The sequence below is a fragment of the Phyllobates terribilis genome, unplaced genomic scaffold (assembly GCF_046119375.1).
Source record: "Phyllobates terribilis strain yellow unplaced genomic scaffold, ASM4611937v1 Scaffold_2__4_contigs__length_985480577, whole genome shotgun sequence".
Classification (NCBI taxonomy): domain Eukaryota; kingdom Metazoa; phylum Chordata; class Amphibia; order Anura; family Dendrobatidae; genus Phyllobates; species Phyllobates terribilis.
The window spans coordinates 809751943-809768697 of record NW_027362762.1 but is presented as its reverse complement, the minus strand read 5'-3'; the positions used below and the strand labels follow the sequence as shown (position 1 = coordinate 809768697).

Here is a 16755-nt window from a genome sequence, read left to right as displayed (position 1 = left end):
ACAAAAGTATTGGCACCCTCAGCCTAATACTTGGTTGTACAACCTTTAGCCAAAATAACTGCGAACAACCGCTTCCGGTAACCATCAATGAGTTTCTTACAATGCTCTGCTGGAATTGTAGACCATTCTTCTTTGGCAAACTGCTCCAGGTCCCTGATATTTGAAGGGTGCCTTCTCCAAACTGCCATTTTGAGATCTCTCCACAGGTGTTCTATGGGATTCAGGTCTGGACTTATTGCTGGCCACCTTAGAAGTCTCCAGTGCTTTCTCTCAAACCATTTTATAGTGCTTTTGGAAGTGGGTTTTGGGTCATTGTCCTGCTGGAAGACCCATGACCTCTGAGGGAGACCCAGCTTTCTCACACTGGGCCCTACATTATGCTGCAAAATTTGTTGGTAGTCTTCAGACTTCATAATGCCATGCACACGGTCAAGCAGTCCAGTGCCAGAGGCAGCAAAGCAACCCCAAAACATCAGGGAACCTCCGCCATGTTTGACTGTAGGGACTGTGTTCTTTTCTTTGAATGCCTTTTTTTTCCTTTACACTTTATGTTGATGCTTTTTCCCAAAAAGCTCTACTTTTGTCTCATCTGACCAGAAAACATTCTTCCAAAAAGTTTTAGGCTTTCTCAGGTAAGTTTTGGCTTTTTTATGTCTTGGGGTAAGAAGTGGGGTCTTCCTGGATATCCTACCATACAGTCCCTTTTCATTCAGATGCCGACGGATAGTACAGGTTGACACTGTTGTACCCTCGGACTGCAGGGCAGCTTGAACTTGTTTGGATGTTAGTCCAGGTTCTTTATCCACCATCCGCACAATCTTGCATTGAAATCTCTCGTCAATTTTTCTTTTCCGTCCACATCTAGGGAGGTTAGCCACAGTGCCATGGGCTTTAACTTCTTGATGACACTGCGCACGGAAGACACAGGAACATTCAGGTCTTTGGAGATGGACTTGTAGCCTTGAGATTGCTCATGCTTACTCACAATTTGGTTTCTCAAGTCCTCAGACAGTTCTTTGGTCTTCTTTCTTTTCTCCATGCTCAATGTGGTACACACAAGGACACAGGACAGAGGTTGAGTCAACTTTAATCCATGTTAACTGGCTGCAAGTGTGATTTAGTTATTGCCAACACCTGTTAGGTGCCACAGGTAAGTTCCAGGTGCTGTTAATTACACGAATTAGAGAAGCATCGCATGATTTTTCAAACAGTGCCAATACTTTTGTCCACCCCCTTTTTTAGGTTTGGTGTGGAATTATATCCAATTTGGCTTCAGGACAATTCTTTTTGTGTTTTTTCATTGAAGACAAAGTAAATGAAGAGAATAATACCAAAGAATTTGTGATTGCAATCATTTTCAGGAAGAAACTGAGTATTATCTGACAGAATTGCAGGGGTGCCAATACTTTTGGCCACCACTGTATGTATCATTTTGAAAGCAACCCATGGTCAGGTACATCCAAAATCCATGTGTGCTCCCCATGCAAATATTCCTTGCATTTAATGCAACTGGTACTACACTGGGTCATAGATGATCAACTAATGGGTGGACAAGAATCTTCATTAGTACTATTTGCCATTATAAGTTTATAGTGCATAGAGTTGAAATCCTACTCTGAGTATGGGATCAAATAAGATGACTTTCCTTTTATACTGAAATCCTCAAAATAGGAACAATAATGTAGATTAATATGTAAAGTCACTAGAATCTGGAAGTAGAAAGTGATCCATAACTGGCAGCAGTGTGAGCGTTCTGCAGTCAGATGACAATTAAAAGTGCTTGGAGTTCTGTGCACAAAAGGAAATCTTCAAAGATGTTCAGAGTCTACTGTAATTTGTAGTGAGAGAGTTCCCTGAGCAGGACAGACTTCTGGGATACACACAAGGCACAGCTAGTATCTCCAGGCTCCCATTGAACAAGCACCATACCAAGAAAGCTTCATGCCACCATATATTATTACATGTACACCATAAAATGCATTCCGAAGATGAAATAATTTTGTCAACAAAAAAGTGCATCAAAAATAAAGCATGCACCAAGGAAAAAACTTCATATAAAGAATAGTGCATGAAATGTAATTACGTGATTCACCATAAGGCGATCAACACCACACTATGGAGTAGAAAATAATACTAAGAAAGGAAGAAAAAATTGATTATATCAAGTGAATAAGCCGACTTTTTCAGCACATTTTTTATGTTGAAACCCCCCCCCTTCCTCGGCTTATACTCGGGTATGTACTTATATATACTTATATACTGGCTGTGGGGGGGGGGGTTTCCGGCAGCGGAGGAGCAGTGCACAGGCAGTAGCCAGCTGCTGCAGCTACCACGTGTGCCCGCTGCTAAAGAAAATGAATATTCACTCTTCTCCATGCTCATGGGAGTGGAGAAGAGTGAATATTATTTTCTTTAATAGCGCAGTGTCAGCAGCGGCCACAGCTCCTGCAGCAACTCAGCGATCCTCTGTGCCCGCTATTAGAGAGAATGAATATTCATTCTTCTCCACGCCCATGGGTGTGGAGAAAAGTGAATATTCATTCTCTTTACTAGCAGGCACAGAGGATAGCACTACTGACTGCACTAATAGAGAAAATGACCATTCACTTTTCTCCACGTCCATAGTCCAGCGGTGGGGAGGAGTGAATACTCCGGCAGAACACCTCAGCATCTGAGGGCACATGGCAGTGACGTCATGCGCTGCTCAGATGCTGAGGTGAGCTGCAGGCAAAACAGAACGCAGCGCTGGAGCAGAGGGAAGGAAGGTGAGTATGAGTGTTTATTTTTTTCAAGTCTGCAGTGATGGGGGGTCATGTATATCAGGATAGGGGGGCCATGCATACCAGGATTTGGGATGATGGCGCCATGCATACCAGGATTGGGAATGAAGGGGCCATGCATACCAGGATTGGGAATGAAGGGGCCATGCATACCAGGATTGGGAATGATGGGGCCATGCATACCAGGATTGGGAATGATGGGGCCATGCATACCAGGATTGGGAATGATGGGGCCATGCATACCAGGATTGGGAATGATGGGGCCATGCATACCAGGATTGGGAATGATGGGGCCATGCATACCAGGATTGGGAATGATGGGGCCATGCATACCAGGATTGGGAATGATGGGGCCATGCATACCAGGATTGGGAATGATGGGGCCATGCATACCAGGATTGGGGATGATGGGGCCATGTATGCCAGGATTGGGGATGATGGGGCCATGTACAGTATGCCAGGACTGGGAATGAGGGGGCCATGCATACCAGGATTGGGGATGAGGGGGCAATGCATACCAGGATTGGGAATGATGGGGCCATGCATACCAGGATTGGGAATGATGGGGCCATGCATACCAGGATTGGGAATGAAGGGGCCATGCATACCAGGATTGGGAATGATGGGGCCATGCATACCAGGATTGGGAATGATGGGGCCATGCATACCAGGATTGGGAATGATGGGGCCATGCATACCAGGATTGGGGATGATGGGGCCATGTACAGTATGCCAGGACTGGGAATGAGGGGGCCATGCATACCAGGATTGGGGATGAGGGGGCAATGCTTACCAGGATTGGGGATGAGGGGGCCATGCATACCAGAATCGGGGATGAGAGGGCCATGCTTACCAGGATTAGGGATAAGTGGGCAATGCTTACCAGGATGGGGAAATTTACCAGTAGCTGCTGCATTTCCCACCCTTGGCTTATACTCGAGTCAATAAGTTTTCCCAGTTCTTTGTGGTAAAATTAGGTGCCTTGGCTTATATTCGGGTCGGCTTATACTCTAGTATATACGGGTAGTTAAAAAATCACATGTAAATCAAAAGACTAGTGTCTGAATATTGAAGCTCACGCATCAAACCTGATGTGTTTTTCACACACAGCTTTGTCAGAGGTACCTTATTTTCTTAATGCAATCAAGTTTTCTTTCCAGTAATTTTTTTTCTATTTCATATTGTGGTGTTGATCACCTTATGCTGAATAACGTGATTATATGTTTTCATGCGCTATGCTTTATATGAAGTAGGTTATACCCTGTTTAATTCTTCTGGTCTTGGCTCACCCACGTTTTCCTGTGTACCTGTATGTTTTTTAATTTGTCTTTTTTATATTTATGAATAAAATTTTATATACTTTTACAATAATTTCTGTCCCTTCCCCTTTTTTTTCTTAGTATATGCTGTAAGGAATGGTACTCACTTGGGTGTGTTGATTTATTGCTTCATAAGCAAAAGGATATTAAACAGCCTTCAGTGCAGGCAAAAACAAAGAAAACAGTCCATTAGACAAAGTCTCTGGTTAGCCAGTCCTGTGGTCACACAGACTGGATAGCATCCAGTACACTGGCTCAGTCTGGATCAATCACACAGGATGCCTTCACCCTCGATACACAGACCATGTGTCAAACAGACTCCATATTACCTTGTTAACCACAGCCAGAGGTGAGGTATGTGGGCAACCAGACCCACCCATCTCTCTGGCTACCCGTAAAACCTGGCCCAGATGCACCAAACAATCCTATTAGTGCTTACGTGCACTAGAGCAATATTCCAGGATTATATCACAGACGACAACCATCTCTGTGATACATACCTCCCATCAACTATGTGTCCGTTAGCTACCTTACATACCCCCCCTCCTTCTGCCTAAAGCCAAGGGGCTTGGCACCTTCTACTACTAGACAGGGGTTTCTTAAGAGGGCATCGGCATTACCATGCAGCTTCCCGGCTCTATGTTTCACATAGCAGCCGAAATCCTGTAGGGCTAAAAACCAGCGGGCGACCCTAGCATTTTTTCCCTTTTTCTCCCTCATCCGAGTGGGGCATGGTTGGATACCAATTTAAACTTTCATCTTAACAGATAGTACCATAAGTGTTCGCCACCCACTTTATGGCCAAGCATTCCTTTTCTATGATGGAATAATTATTTTCACATGTGGATAGCTTCCTACTTAGGTAAAGAATATGGTGCTTCTCCCCGTGTAGCTCCTGAGAAAGGACTGCTCCAAAACCGACATCTGAGGCGTCTGTCTGGAGTATAAATTCCCTCTTGAAGTCAGCGCAGCCAGAACAGGTTGCTTACACAAAGCCACTTTCAATTCTTGAAAGGCCATCTCCGCCTCTGCAGTCCATTTTGCCATTGCTGATTTTGTCCCCTTAAGGAGGTCAGTCAGGGGTGCGGCCGTTATGGCAAAGTTTGGGATGAATCTCCTGTAGTATCCCATGATTCCTAAAAAGGCTCTAACTTGCTTCTTGGAGAGCCGTCTCGGCCACTTTGATTTGGGGTTTGATCTCACCTCTACCTACTACATATCCCAGGTATTTGGCCTCTTCTTTCCCCATGGCACATTTTTTTGGATTTATCGAAAACCCCGCCTTCCTATGAGCATCAGTCCGGGCAGAAGATTACAATATCGTCCAGGTATGCCACAGTGTACTTCTTATGGGGTGCGAGGATCTAGTCCATGGCCCACTCGAAGGTGGCCGGTGTTCCCTGCAGTCCAAAAGGCATCCGGACATATTAGAAGCATCCGTCGGGCATAGAAAAAGCAGTCTTCTCCTTGGCTCCTGGTGACATGGGGATTTGCCAATAACCCTTCGTTAAATCTATGGTCGTTATGTATCTTGCTGACCCAAGTCTCTCGATCACCTCATCGTCATAGGGCATCAGATATGCGTCGAACTTGGAGACTTCATTCAACTTTCTATAATCGTTGCAGAATCTCCACTCGCCATCAGGTTTTGGAACCAGGACAATCGAGCTCGACCATCCACTCTTGGATTCCTCAATGACTCAGTTTCAACATACGACTCGCTTCCTTGGAGATCAGCTCTCGTCGGGCCTCTGGAATTCGATAGGGCTTCAAGTTCACCCACACATGGGGTTCTGTCAACACCTCGTGTTATATGACTTTTGTACACCCAGGCAATTCCAAGGACAGTTCCCTGTTCTAATGCAGCAATTCTCGACACTGCTGTCTTTGGGCCTTCGACAGTGTCTCCGCTATTGCGACTCCTCCCACCTTGCCTTCTGGCTGGCCCAGCAAGCACTGAGTTTCAACAGGCTCTTTGTCTTGCCATGGCTTGATGAGATTGACATGGTAGATCTGATATGGTTTACGTCTTCCTGGTTGATGAATCTTATAGTTCACTTCACAAAGCTTCTACACCACCTCATACGGCCCTTGCCACTTGGCCAAGAATTTACTCTCCACGGTAGGAATTAGCACAAGGACTCAGTCTCCAGGATTGAACTGCCTCATTCTGGCTGACCAGTTGTAGACCCTAGCTTGAGCCTAGTGCCTGGAGGAGATGTCCTTTTACGATGGGCATCACCTTTGCAATCCTCTCCTGCATCTGTACAACGTGCTCTATGACTTCGACTTCCCAGGTTTAATTTGCTATATCAAGGAGACCCCGTGGATGTCGACCATACAGAAGTTCAAATGGCGAGAACCCAGTAGAGGCCTGTGGAACCGCTCGGATAGAGAACAACAGATACGGCAGGAGACAGTCCCAGTCTCTACCGTCCTTTCCTATGGCCTTCCTCAGCATACGCTTCAGAGTTTTATTGAATCTTTCCACAAGGCCATCTATCTGAGGATGGTATACTGATGTTTTCAGTTGGGTGATTTGCAGGGCCTTACACAATTCCCTCATCACCTTACTCATAAAGGGTGTTCCTTGGTCAGTCAGGATCTCCCTTGGTAATCCTGTCTGGGAAAAAACGTGGGCCAATTCACGAGCTATACTTTTTCCCGAGGAGTTTCTCAGGGGAACCTCTTCAGGATAGCGTGTGGCATAGTCCAGGATGACCAATATATATGGATGCCCACGAGCAGATTTAACCAGAGGACCGACCAAGTCCATGGCAATTCTCTCAAATGGCACTTCAATGACGGGCAATGGCACGAGGGGACTTCAAAAGTGAGAGGTGGGGGCGGTTAGCTGGCATGTAGGACAGCACCAGCAATACTTTAAGATTTCCCAGTGACATCCGGGCCAATAGAACCTCTTCATGATCCGTTCCTGAGTTTTTTCCACTCCCAGATAGCTACCCAAGACATGTGAATGGGCCATTTCCAACACCTTCCATCTATAGGGCCCTGGTACCAATAATTTTTCCACAAGCTACTCCCTCACTTTCGTAACCCAATACAATAACTCTCAACTCAACATAAAATAGGGAAATCTTGTGTCAGACCCTGGCTCCTGCGCTATACCATTTATAGCTAACATTGTTAAATGCTTCCCTTAGCGTTAGGTCCCTATGCTAGAAGGACCCCAAATTTTCACCGGTCACCCCTAGCTCAGCAATGTCAGCCTAAGGGGACACTACCTCCTCATCCCCCACAAGGACACACTTCAGACTCTGGGTATGTTGATACTTTTTTAGGGCCAACCCATTTCTTATCCGAGCAACCGAGCCCTGATCACTTTCCCCACAGGTCCCAAAACAAACAAAAGTCCCGACCTATAATAATGGGGTGCAATAAGTCCTGGACGACGCACACCTCGTGGGACTCAGTACCTTGGGCCATTTCAATGTCCACTCTGGCAACCAGAAAGTCTTTAGCATCACCATGAATGCAGCGGACTCCAACCTTCTTCCCTGGGATCAGCTGGAGAGGAAGTGTGGCCCTCATGAGGGTCACCAAACTCCCTGAGTCGAGCAGTCCAGTTACTTGCCAACCATTTACCTTTAGGGTACAAGCTTGTGGCCCCTCGCTGGGTGGACAGTTGACACTGCAGGCCGGATATGCATAGTATAAACAGCAGCATCCCAGGCTACAGTCCATTAGCCCGGTGGTCAGGGGACAACGGGCGGCTATATGGCCTGGGTCGTGGCATTTCCAGCATGTAATATCTCCAGCAGGGACCTTTGGCATTACTTCCTCCACCCCTTTGGACCTTGGATGCCCCACACCAATTGTAAGGAATGGTACTCACTTGGGTGATTTATTGCTTCATAAGCAAAAGCAAAATAAACAGCCTTCAGTGCAGGCAAAAACAAAGAAAATAGTCCTTTAGACAAAGTCTCTGGTTAGCCAGTCCTGTGGTCACACAGGCTAGATAGCATCCAGTACACTGGCTCAGTCTGGATGAATCACTCAGGAGGCCTTCTCCCTCCATATACAGACCATGTGTCAAACAACCAACTCCATTTTACCTTGTTAACCACATCCAGAGGTGAGATATGTGGGCAGCCAGACCCACCCATCTCTCAGGCTTCCTGTAAAACCTGGCCCAGATGCACAAAACCATCCTCTTAGTGCTTACGTGCACTAGAGCAATATTCCAGGATTACATCACAGATGACAACCATCTCTGTGATACATATCTCCTATCAACTATGAGTCCGTTAGCTACCTTACAATGCATATATTATTAGAAGATATATGGGAAGAATTATTTATTTGTATAGTCAGATACTTCCGTCTAGTGTCATAATATCCCTTTGCATTTAATCTAATAAGACATTGCATGTCAATATTGCCCACTTATATCATTGCTGTTTTCTCAGTGGATATATAATAGTACACTATTATGGACTGATCACCTCACTGTTTTTCCAAGAATAATGAATTCTTCCAAAGAGTATAAAACTTTAAAATAAAAAAAGTATAATACTTTTCTCCTCCTGTGTACTAGTTAAAAAAATGAATAGAGATGTATATATTTTTATGTTGTTTTGTCTTTCAGACTTCTTACACTGACAAAGGGGAAAAGGTAATATGATTCATGAGAATACATTTGAAACGTAGAAATCTTTATGTAGACATTCATTTGTTTGTACATTTGTCAATGGTGGATCCATCATCATAGCCAAGCTATCTAAGTGACTTTTAGCATTGTCAAAGGATACTATTTTCCAAAAAGGCAGTTTTGTCATACTATAGGTGAACACATTTGTAGGTCACACAAAAGAGAACATATTTTAAGCCTGAAAAATGTCTGCAACCAAACAGCTATTTGTTGACATACCACATAGTACCTATCACTTTAAGGCCGCATTCACACTTTCAATATTTGGTCAGTATTTTATATCAGTATTTGTAAGCCAAAATCAGGAGTGGGCAAAAAAAATGCAGCCGTGGTGACGTGTTTATTTATTTTTTATTTATTTTACTCACTTATATAGCGCCATTAATTCCACAGCGCTTCACAGACAATATCAAATATTACAGACATGTTTCTATTATACTTTTCCTCTAATTGTTCAATACTGATGGAAAATACTGACCAAATACTGAATGTGTGAATGTGGTCTGTGGGTTGTACTGGTTCCAGTATAGGTAAAAAAAAAATAATCAGAGAATAGAGTTAGAGTTGCCTGATTGCAAAGTCAGCCAACATCGTCATGATAAATATGCAATGGCAACGGTTTAAAGGGGTTTTCACTAGAGATGAGCGAACTTGAACTGTAAAGTTCGGAGTTCATACCCTGAACTCAGAACACGGACTTCTCCTGGAACTCCGTTTTACAGTTCGGGAGGAGAGAGAGATTTTCCAGCTCCAAAGTTCGGGTCACCATTGAATTCTATAGGGTTCGGGTTCAGGTTCGGGTACAGTTCTGATACCTGAACCGAACTTTGGACTAAAGTTCGATTGAATCTGATGAGCCCGAACTTCCACGAGTCCGATCATCCCTAGTGTTCACAGTAAATACATTTATCACTTTTCCTCTAGACACCTTGTAAATGTGTGATTATTCAGGGTCTGACAACTAGGACCACGTACCCAACACAAAAATATCACTTTTGTAAATGGAGCAGCAGAGCACATGCTTGACCACCACGTCATTTACTTTTATTATATTGATGAATATGGCCAAACCATCAGTCTCATAAAAGTGCATGGAGCAATGGATACTTTAGGGCTCCATTATCATGATTGTTGGGGTCCCAGCAGTCAGACACTCAACATTACCAATCCTGTGGACAAGTGATCAATGTATTTTGTGGGTAAACCTCTTAAAAGTTCCAAAAGCAACCCCTTTCTCAGTGGGGGTTCTGTGCCAAACAACTAACCAGCTCTCTTGACAAACGGCCAAAGTACAATATTACATAGTGACTTTTCAGGTGAATGCCCTCCATGTAATACATGTGTATCACTATAAAACGGAGTTCCGGCCTTTTGAGGGAATACCAAGCAGAGGACTTTTCTCTAAGTCATCCTGTGAGATGAGTGGAAGGAGTGATGCTGTAATACATACAATAGCTTTACTCCTGCCACAATTGCCAAGATCCCAGTGGTCATGCGCTTCTGCACTGTGATCAGGAGCCTCCTCAGTGGGGTGATCTCTGCTCCCAGGGACATCATCGTCATCACTTTAAATATATGCAATTCATTTATGACAGCGACAAACAGAGAAGATAAAATAAAACATGAAAGATTTGAGAGGTAATTTTGCTTCTTGCCCCAAAATTTAACTCTCAAAAAAGAAACACTTGTGTTTTCGTTTGCCAAAATTGTAAAAACAAAAATTGTACCACAAGAGTTGCAAGACACAAGGCCGTGCCAACACCAGATTCAAAATGTTTTACAATACAAAATGCTAATCCCCAAATGGCCTGTTCATAGGGGTTATCCAGCACCATCCAGAGCCACTCTCTTCCACAATGGCAGTGAGTGGTGCCAATGACTTTACAACCTGCACACCTGCCGAAACGTGTGCACAATCGGCTGTTACCATACACATGTCCTGTTCATTAGACTAGGACACATGCACAGTACCTGCCGATCATGTCCGTATCTCGGAAGGTGTGCGGTTCATAAAGTCATCTTCCAATGTGGAAGTAGTCAACAAATATAATGTTTTATCTTGTAAGTAAATTGTACTAGTTTAAATGGAATTATATTTTTATGATTTTTCATACACTTTTTTTTATTTTTTTTATCAAGCATGAAAGAGGTCGCTTCCTAACCTTCCATCATCTTACCTTTTGGGTTGGAAATGCGAGACAGGTATGTTTAATACCATAACAGTGCAACATAGCACAAATTATACATCAATTATGCAGTAATACAATAACATTTTTATATATAATTACGGGCATCTCCTTATAGGCTGCATCCTTCTATTGTGATAAAATGGGATTTGAACCTTTTGCTTACAAAGGACTGGAGACTGGCAGTCGAGACTTGGTGTCTCATGTTGTGAAGCAGAACAAGGTAAGTTGTTCAAGACTATGCAAAAAATGCTGATCTGAACACAATGTATGCAGACATGCACGCACACACACAGTATGCATACACGCACACAGTATGCAGACATGCGCGCGCACACAGTATGCAGACATGCGCGCACACGGTACGCAGACGTGTGATCACACACGGTACTCATACATGCGATCACACTCACGGTACGCAGACATGTGATCGCACACACAGTACGCAGACATGCACGCGCACACACAGTACGCAGACATGCACCCACACACAGTACGCAGACATGCACCCACACACAGTACGCAGACATGCACCCACACACAGTACGCAGACATGCACCCACACACAGTACGCAGACATGCACCCACACACAGTACGCAGACATGCACCCACACACAGTACGCAGACATGCACACACACAGTACGCAGACATGCACCCACACACAGTACGCAGACATGCACCCACACACAGTACGCAGACATGCAATCACACACAGTACGCAGACATGCAATCACACACAGTACGCAGACATGCAATCACACACAGTACGCAGACATGCGATCACACACAGTACGCAGACATGCGATCACACACAGTACGCAGACATGCGATCACACACACAGTACGCAGACATGCGATCACACACACAGTACGCAGACATGCGATCACACACACAGTACGCAGACATGCGATCACACACACAGTACGCAGACATGCGATCACACACACAGTACGCAGACATGCGATCACACACACAGTACGCAGACATGCGATCACACACACAGTACGCAGACATGCGATCACACACACAGTACGCAGACATGCGATCACACACACAGTACGCAGACATGCGATCACACACACAGTACGCAGACATGCGATCACACACACACACACACGGTACGCAGACATGTGATCACACACACAGTACGCCGATATGCACGTGCACACACAGTACGCAGACATGCACACACACAAACACATACACAGATATGTACACATACAGGCATACACACATATTTGAACACATTCTTAAAAACACATAAAACAGACATAAATATATATACACAGTCATGCACACACACACAAGACACATTAGAAATATATTTAAAATGGGAATTGGGGAATCTGGCGACAAGCCTCACTTACCTGCCCCCGGCCTGTCTCCCGTTCAGCTGTGCAGGGCCGCTGGCATGTCTGATGGCCATCAGAGACATGGCCCTGGACCTTCAGGGGGGCTCGTTCACTGTCAGGGCCCTGAACCATCAGGGGGGCCTCCTCACCGTCGAGGCCCTGGACCATCAGGGGGGCCCCCTCGCTGTTGGGGCCCTGGACCATCAGGGGGGTCCCTCACCGTTGGGGCCCTGGACCATCAGGGGGGGACCCTTCACCGTCGGGGCCCTGGACCATCAGGGTGGTCCCCTCACCATCAAGGCCCTGGACCATCAGGGGGGTCCCCTCACCGTCTGGGTCCGGGCCGCTCCCCCAGCATCTGTACAGCCAGGACCTCACTCTAGCGCTGCAGCTTGTCTGCCGGCACTTCCCCAGACATAGCCGCGCTGTGTGTGGCTGTGTCTGCTAGTAATGACGCGGCAGGGGCGACATACAAGCACAATTAAAGGTGCAGTGTCACCCCTGCGTGTCATTACCACCATACACAGCCGCACAGCGCGCAGCTATGTCTGAGGAAGTGCCGGCAAGCTAGTTGCAGCCTGCAGCGCCGGCGGATCAGGGGGGCAGGAGCAGGGGGGGGCCGGATGCAAGGGTGGCGGGAACCCCGATGCAGGTACACGGTGCAGGCGACTGCTATGGGGCCCCCAGGCTCACGGGCCCCATAGCAGTCGCGTGGCCTGCCGCTATTGGCGGTACGCCACTGCGTGGAGGCCATGAGGACTGGAATTTGGGAAACTCTGCTTTATGCAGTTGTGCCACAAATATTGATGTTCTTTGTTATACGATTGTGAAGACCCGGGGTCTTCTGTGGGAATAATACTACTCAGACAACACAGGCTAAGGGTAAAACATTGTGGCAATACTTTATTGAACCACCAAATGGACAATAAAAATATAGAACAGTCCCAGCAAATACCCAAGATGGTGCAAAATTACACAGTCTCAGGCTGGTCCTACCATTTCGATTTTTTTTCTCTTTACTGTTTTTACCAATTGGGTTAATAAGTTTGATATTTTTTAATATGTTTTTATGTATTTTGTTGAAATAAAGAAATGGTATATTTTACTGAAATAGGAGTAATTTCTGTAGTTTGTGTTGTTGATCGCTATTCCCTAATACATGTAGGACCTTGTTGTGGGTTGCTTGATATTTTGATAGTTCAGACTTTTACAAACTCTGTGATTCCAAATATGTGTATTTTTTAATATTTTTAATGGAGGAAAAAGGGGTGATTCAAGTAATTTTTTATGTTTTTCTAATTTTTGTAATATTTTTTTTAATTTTGTTTTTTACTTTTTACTATATTTTGCAGTCCCCTTAGGGGACTTGAATGTGTGATCATCTGATCGCCTTACATTATGGTCTCCTATGAATGACCGCAACAGGCTAATCTTTATAGGAGCATCATCATGACAGGCACGGGGGTCTGTAGCAGACTTCTGGCTGTCAAAGCAACCCATCGGCGCCCTGCAATCGCATTACAAGGGGGCCAATGGGTGCATGAATTGGCACACCCCCAGGCTGTGCTCTGTGAATGCCTGTGTCAGATATTGACAGTGACATTTAACAGGTTAACAACAACGAGCTGTGCACCTGCGGCTATTAGAGAGAGATGATGGTTGAATAACATCACTATTATATGTCGGGAATGTAGCGGGGTTAATGTTCCATTTAAAACAATTTTAAAAATATGTTAAAAGGGTTTTCTTCTACAAAAGTCATGTAGCCACAGCCTAATTGTAAAAACAATTAGTGTCTCTACATGGAAGAATATGTTAATTAACTTATCGATACAAATACAAATCCAAGAAAACCTAAGACAGAAGTGGGTTCTTTCACTTGAGCTGGCATTAGACAAGAGATGCCGTATTTTTCGGACTATAAGACGCACCGGACCATAAGACGCACCTAGGTTTTAGAGGAGAAAAAAAAAATAAAAATTAAGCCCAAAATGTGTTCATGATGCACTTTTAAGGGGGAGTGGGTCTTCTGTTGACATTGGTATAGGGGTAATGTCCCCCAATTCTGACAATATCCCCCATCCTGGTATATATGCCCCCCCCCTTCTTTTTATACGTGGTCCCCATACCCATTCTGGTATGCCTGGCATCCCTCCATCCTGGTATGCATGGAACCCCTCCATTCTGGTATGCATGGCACCCCTCATCCCTATCCTGGTATGCATGGCACCCCTCATCCCTATCCTGGTATGCGTGGCACCCCTCATCCCTGTCCTGGTATGCGTGGCACCCCTCATCCCTATCCTGGTATGCGTGGCACCCCTCATCCCTATCCTGGTATGCGTGGCACCCCTCATCCCTATCCTGGTATGCGTGGCACCCCTAATTTCTATCCTGGTATGCATGGCACCCCTCATCCCTATCCTGGTATGCATAGTATAGATAGATTGTGGTCAAATTCGGGCGCCAGGAACTGGATAAAGACGACTGGAAGGATATTTAAAAGAAAACGTACCTCTTTATTCGACAATGTTATGCCCACAACGCGTTTCTACAGCGATCTGCTGCCTTCATCAGGTGGAATTACAAGGAAAAAGGTAAATTAGAGCACTTTTCTACAAAAAAGGAGGAACTAAGTGGGAGGATTTAAAAAATCAATCAATTCACCTTAACCCCTTGATTGCTATTCACCAAAAAGACAATGTGAATTAGCAATCAAGAGAACCAAAAGGGCCCTATAAAAACCAACAATAATACATTAAAATTATACTAATAACATAAAAAAAGAGACGATGGTAACAATCATGATAAAATATAATACTCAATCACAAAAATAATTAAAAATGTTAAAAAAGGAATAAAAGAACTCATTGATAAATCATACATGTAAGATTCTGACAACTTCACTTATTTATAATGCAGATAGTGCACATACATTACCTGCAAACGTTGTCAATCGCTAACTTTAACCCTTCAGGATATAATGTACCTAATTTGAAGATCCAAAAATGTTCTCTCTTCATAAGGTATTGATACCGATTCACCATATTTTCAGAAATTTGTTCCAAAATTGTCACTCTCAGATCACTCGGATCCTTCTGGTGAGTAGTCAAAAAATGTTTGGATACACTGTGCTGTAAATAACCATTCTTGATATTGGAACGATGTTTATTGAGGCGGGCATGCATTCTTTGTATAGTCCGGCCCACATATTGCAAACCACATCCACATTGTAACATGTAGATCACATAATCAGAATGGCAATTCACCCTACAAGAAATATAAAATTGCTCCCCCGTGGTCTGTGAGGTAAAAGAGGTGACACCATTAGTGATAGCCCTACAACATAAACATCCAGGGGATCCGCAGGCAAAACAGCCTATTTCTATCTGTTTTTGTTTCTCATATTTTTGTGTTGAGGCTATAGATTTCAGCGTCGTATTGCTGGGTGATATAAAGGACCTTAGATTCCGATTTTTTCTATAAATAATCCTAGGCTTATTTGGTAGGTGCTTATGTAGGATCGGGTCACCCAACAAGACACACCAATAACGATTTATCAATTTCTGTATGTTCATTCTAGATTTATTGAAAGTGGTCACTAGACTCCAATTTCTACATCGTGTGCTGGTGTTCTGACATTCCCGTTCAGAGACCTGTGCCAAACATGATTCTTGACTGAGCAGCTTAGTTCTTTTATACGCATCTCTAATCAGTTTCTTGGGGTATCCCTTCCTCAAAAACCTTTTTTGAAGAACATCAGCCTCATGGACAAAGTCACCATTGTGTGTGCAGTTTTTTCGTATACGCCAATACTGGCCATACGGAATGTTCTTAATCCACCTAGGAAGGTGGCCACTGTCAAATCTGAGATAACTATTCACGTCCACAGTTTTGAAATGAGTGGACGTGAAAAAATTCCCCATGTCATCCAGTTTCAACATAAGGTCAAGGAACTGTATGGAACTACATGACATGGATACGGAAAACTTGAGACCCCATGGGTTATGGTCCAAGGAAAAAAAGAAATCCCTGGCTGATTTCTCTGTACCCTCCCAAATAAAAATCAAGTCATCAATATAACGGCGGTAGAGTAAAATATGAGCCTGGGCTAAGGGTGAGGACGTGATAAACAAGGATTCAAAGAGTCCCATGAAGAGATTCACGTAGCTGGGAGCTACCCTCGTCCCCATGGCACAGCCCTTTATTTGCTTATAGAAATTGTCTTCAAACATAAATACATTATTATTTAATATGAATTCATGAAGGGTCATGAGAAAGGCATTTTAAATAGGACTGAAAAGAAATTTTTAGATATCCCCAGTTACCGGATTCCTGTTTTTTATTTCCTACCTAAGCTGCACAAGGATCCATGTAATCCACCTGGGCGTCCCATTATATCTGGGATTAATTCAATCACGTCCAACCTTTCCCACTTCATTG

The 16755-nt window shown here is 44.3% G+C and overlaps 1 protein-coding gene across 2 annotated transcripts in view; it reads left to right on the top strand.

Moving 5' to 3' along the window:
- LOC141230226 (4-hydroxyphenylpyruvate dioxygenase) overlaps positions 1-16755 on the top strand; it is a 96721-nt gene that overhangs the window by 4086 nt on the left and 75880 nt on the right. For both annotated transcript variants that reach the window (XM_073667578.1, XM_073667577.1), the window contains exons 2-4: positions 8709-8735; positions 10911-10973; positions 11076-11180. In XM_073667578.1, the coding sequence (XP_073523679.1) occupies positions 8709-8735; positions 10911-10973; positions 11076-11180 (195 nt within the window). The remainder of the gene's footprint in view (positions 1-8708; positions 8736-10910; positions 10974-11075; positions 11181-16755) is intronic.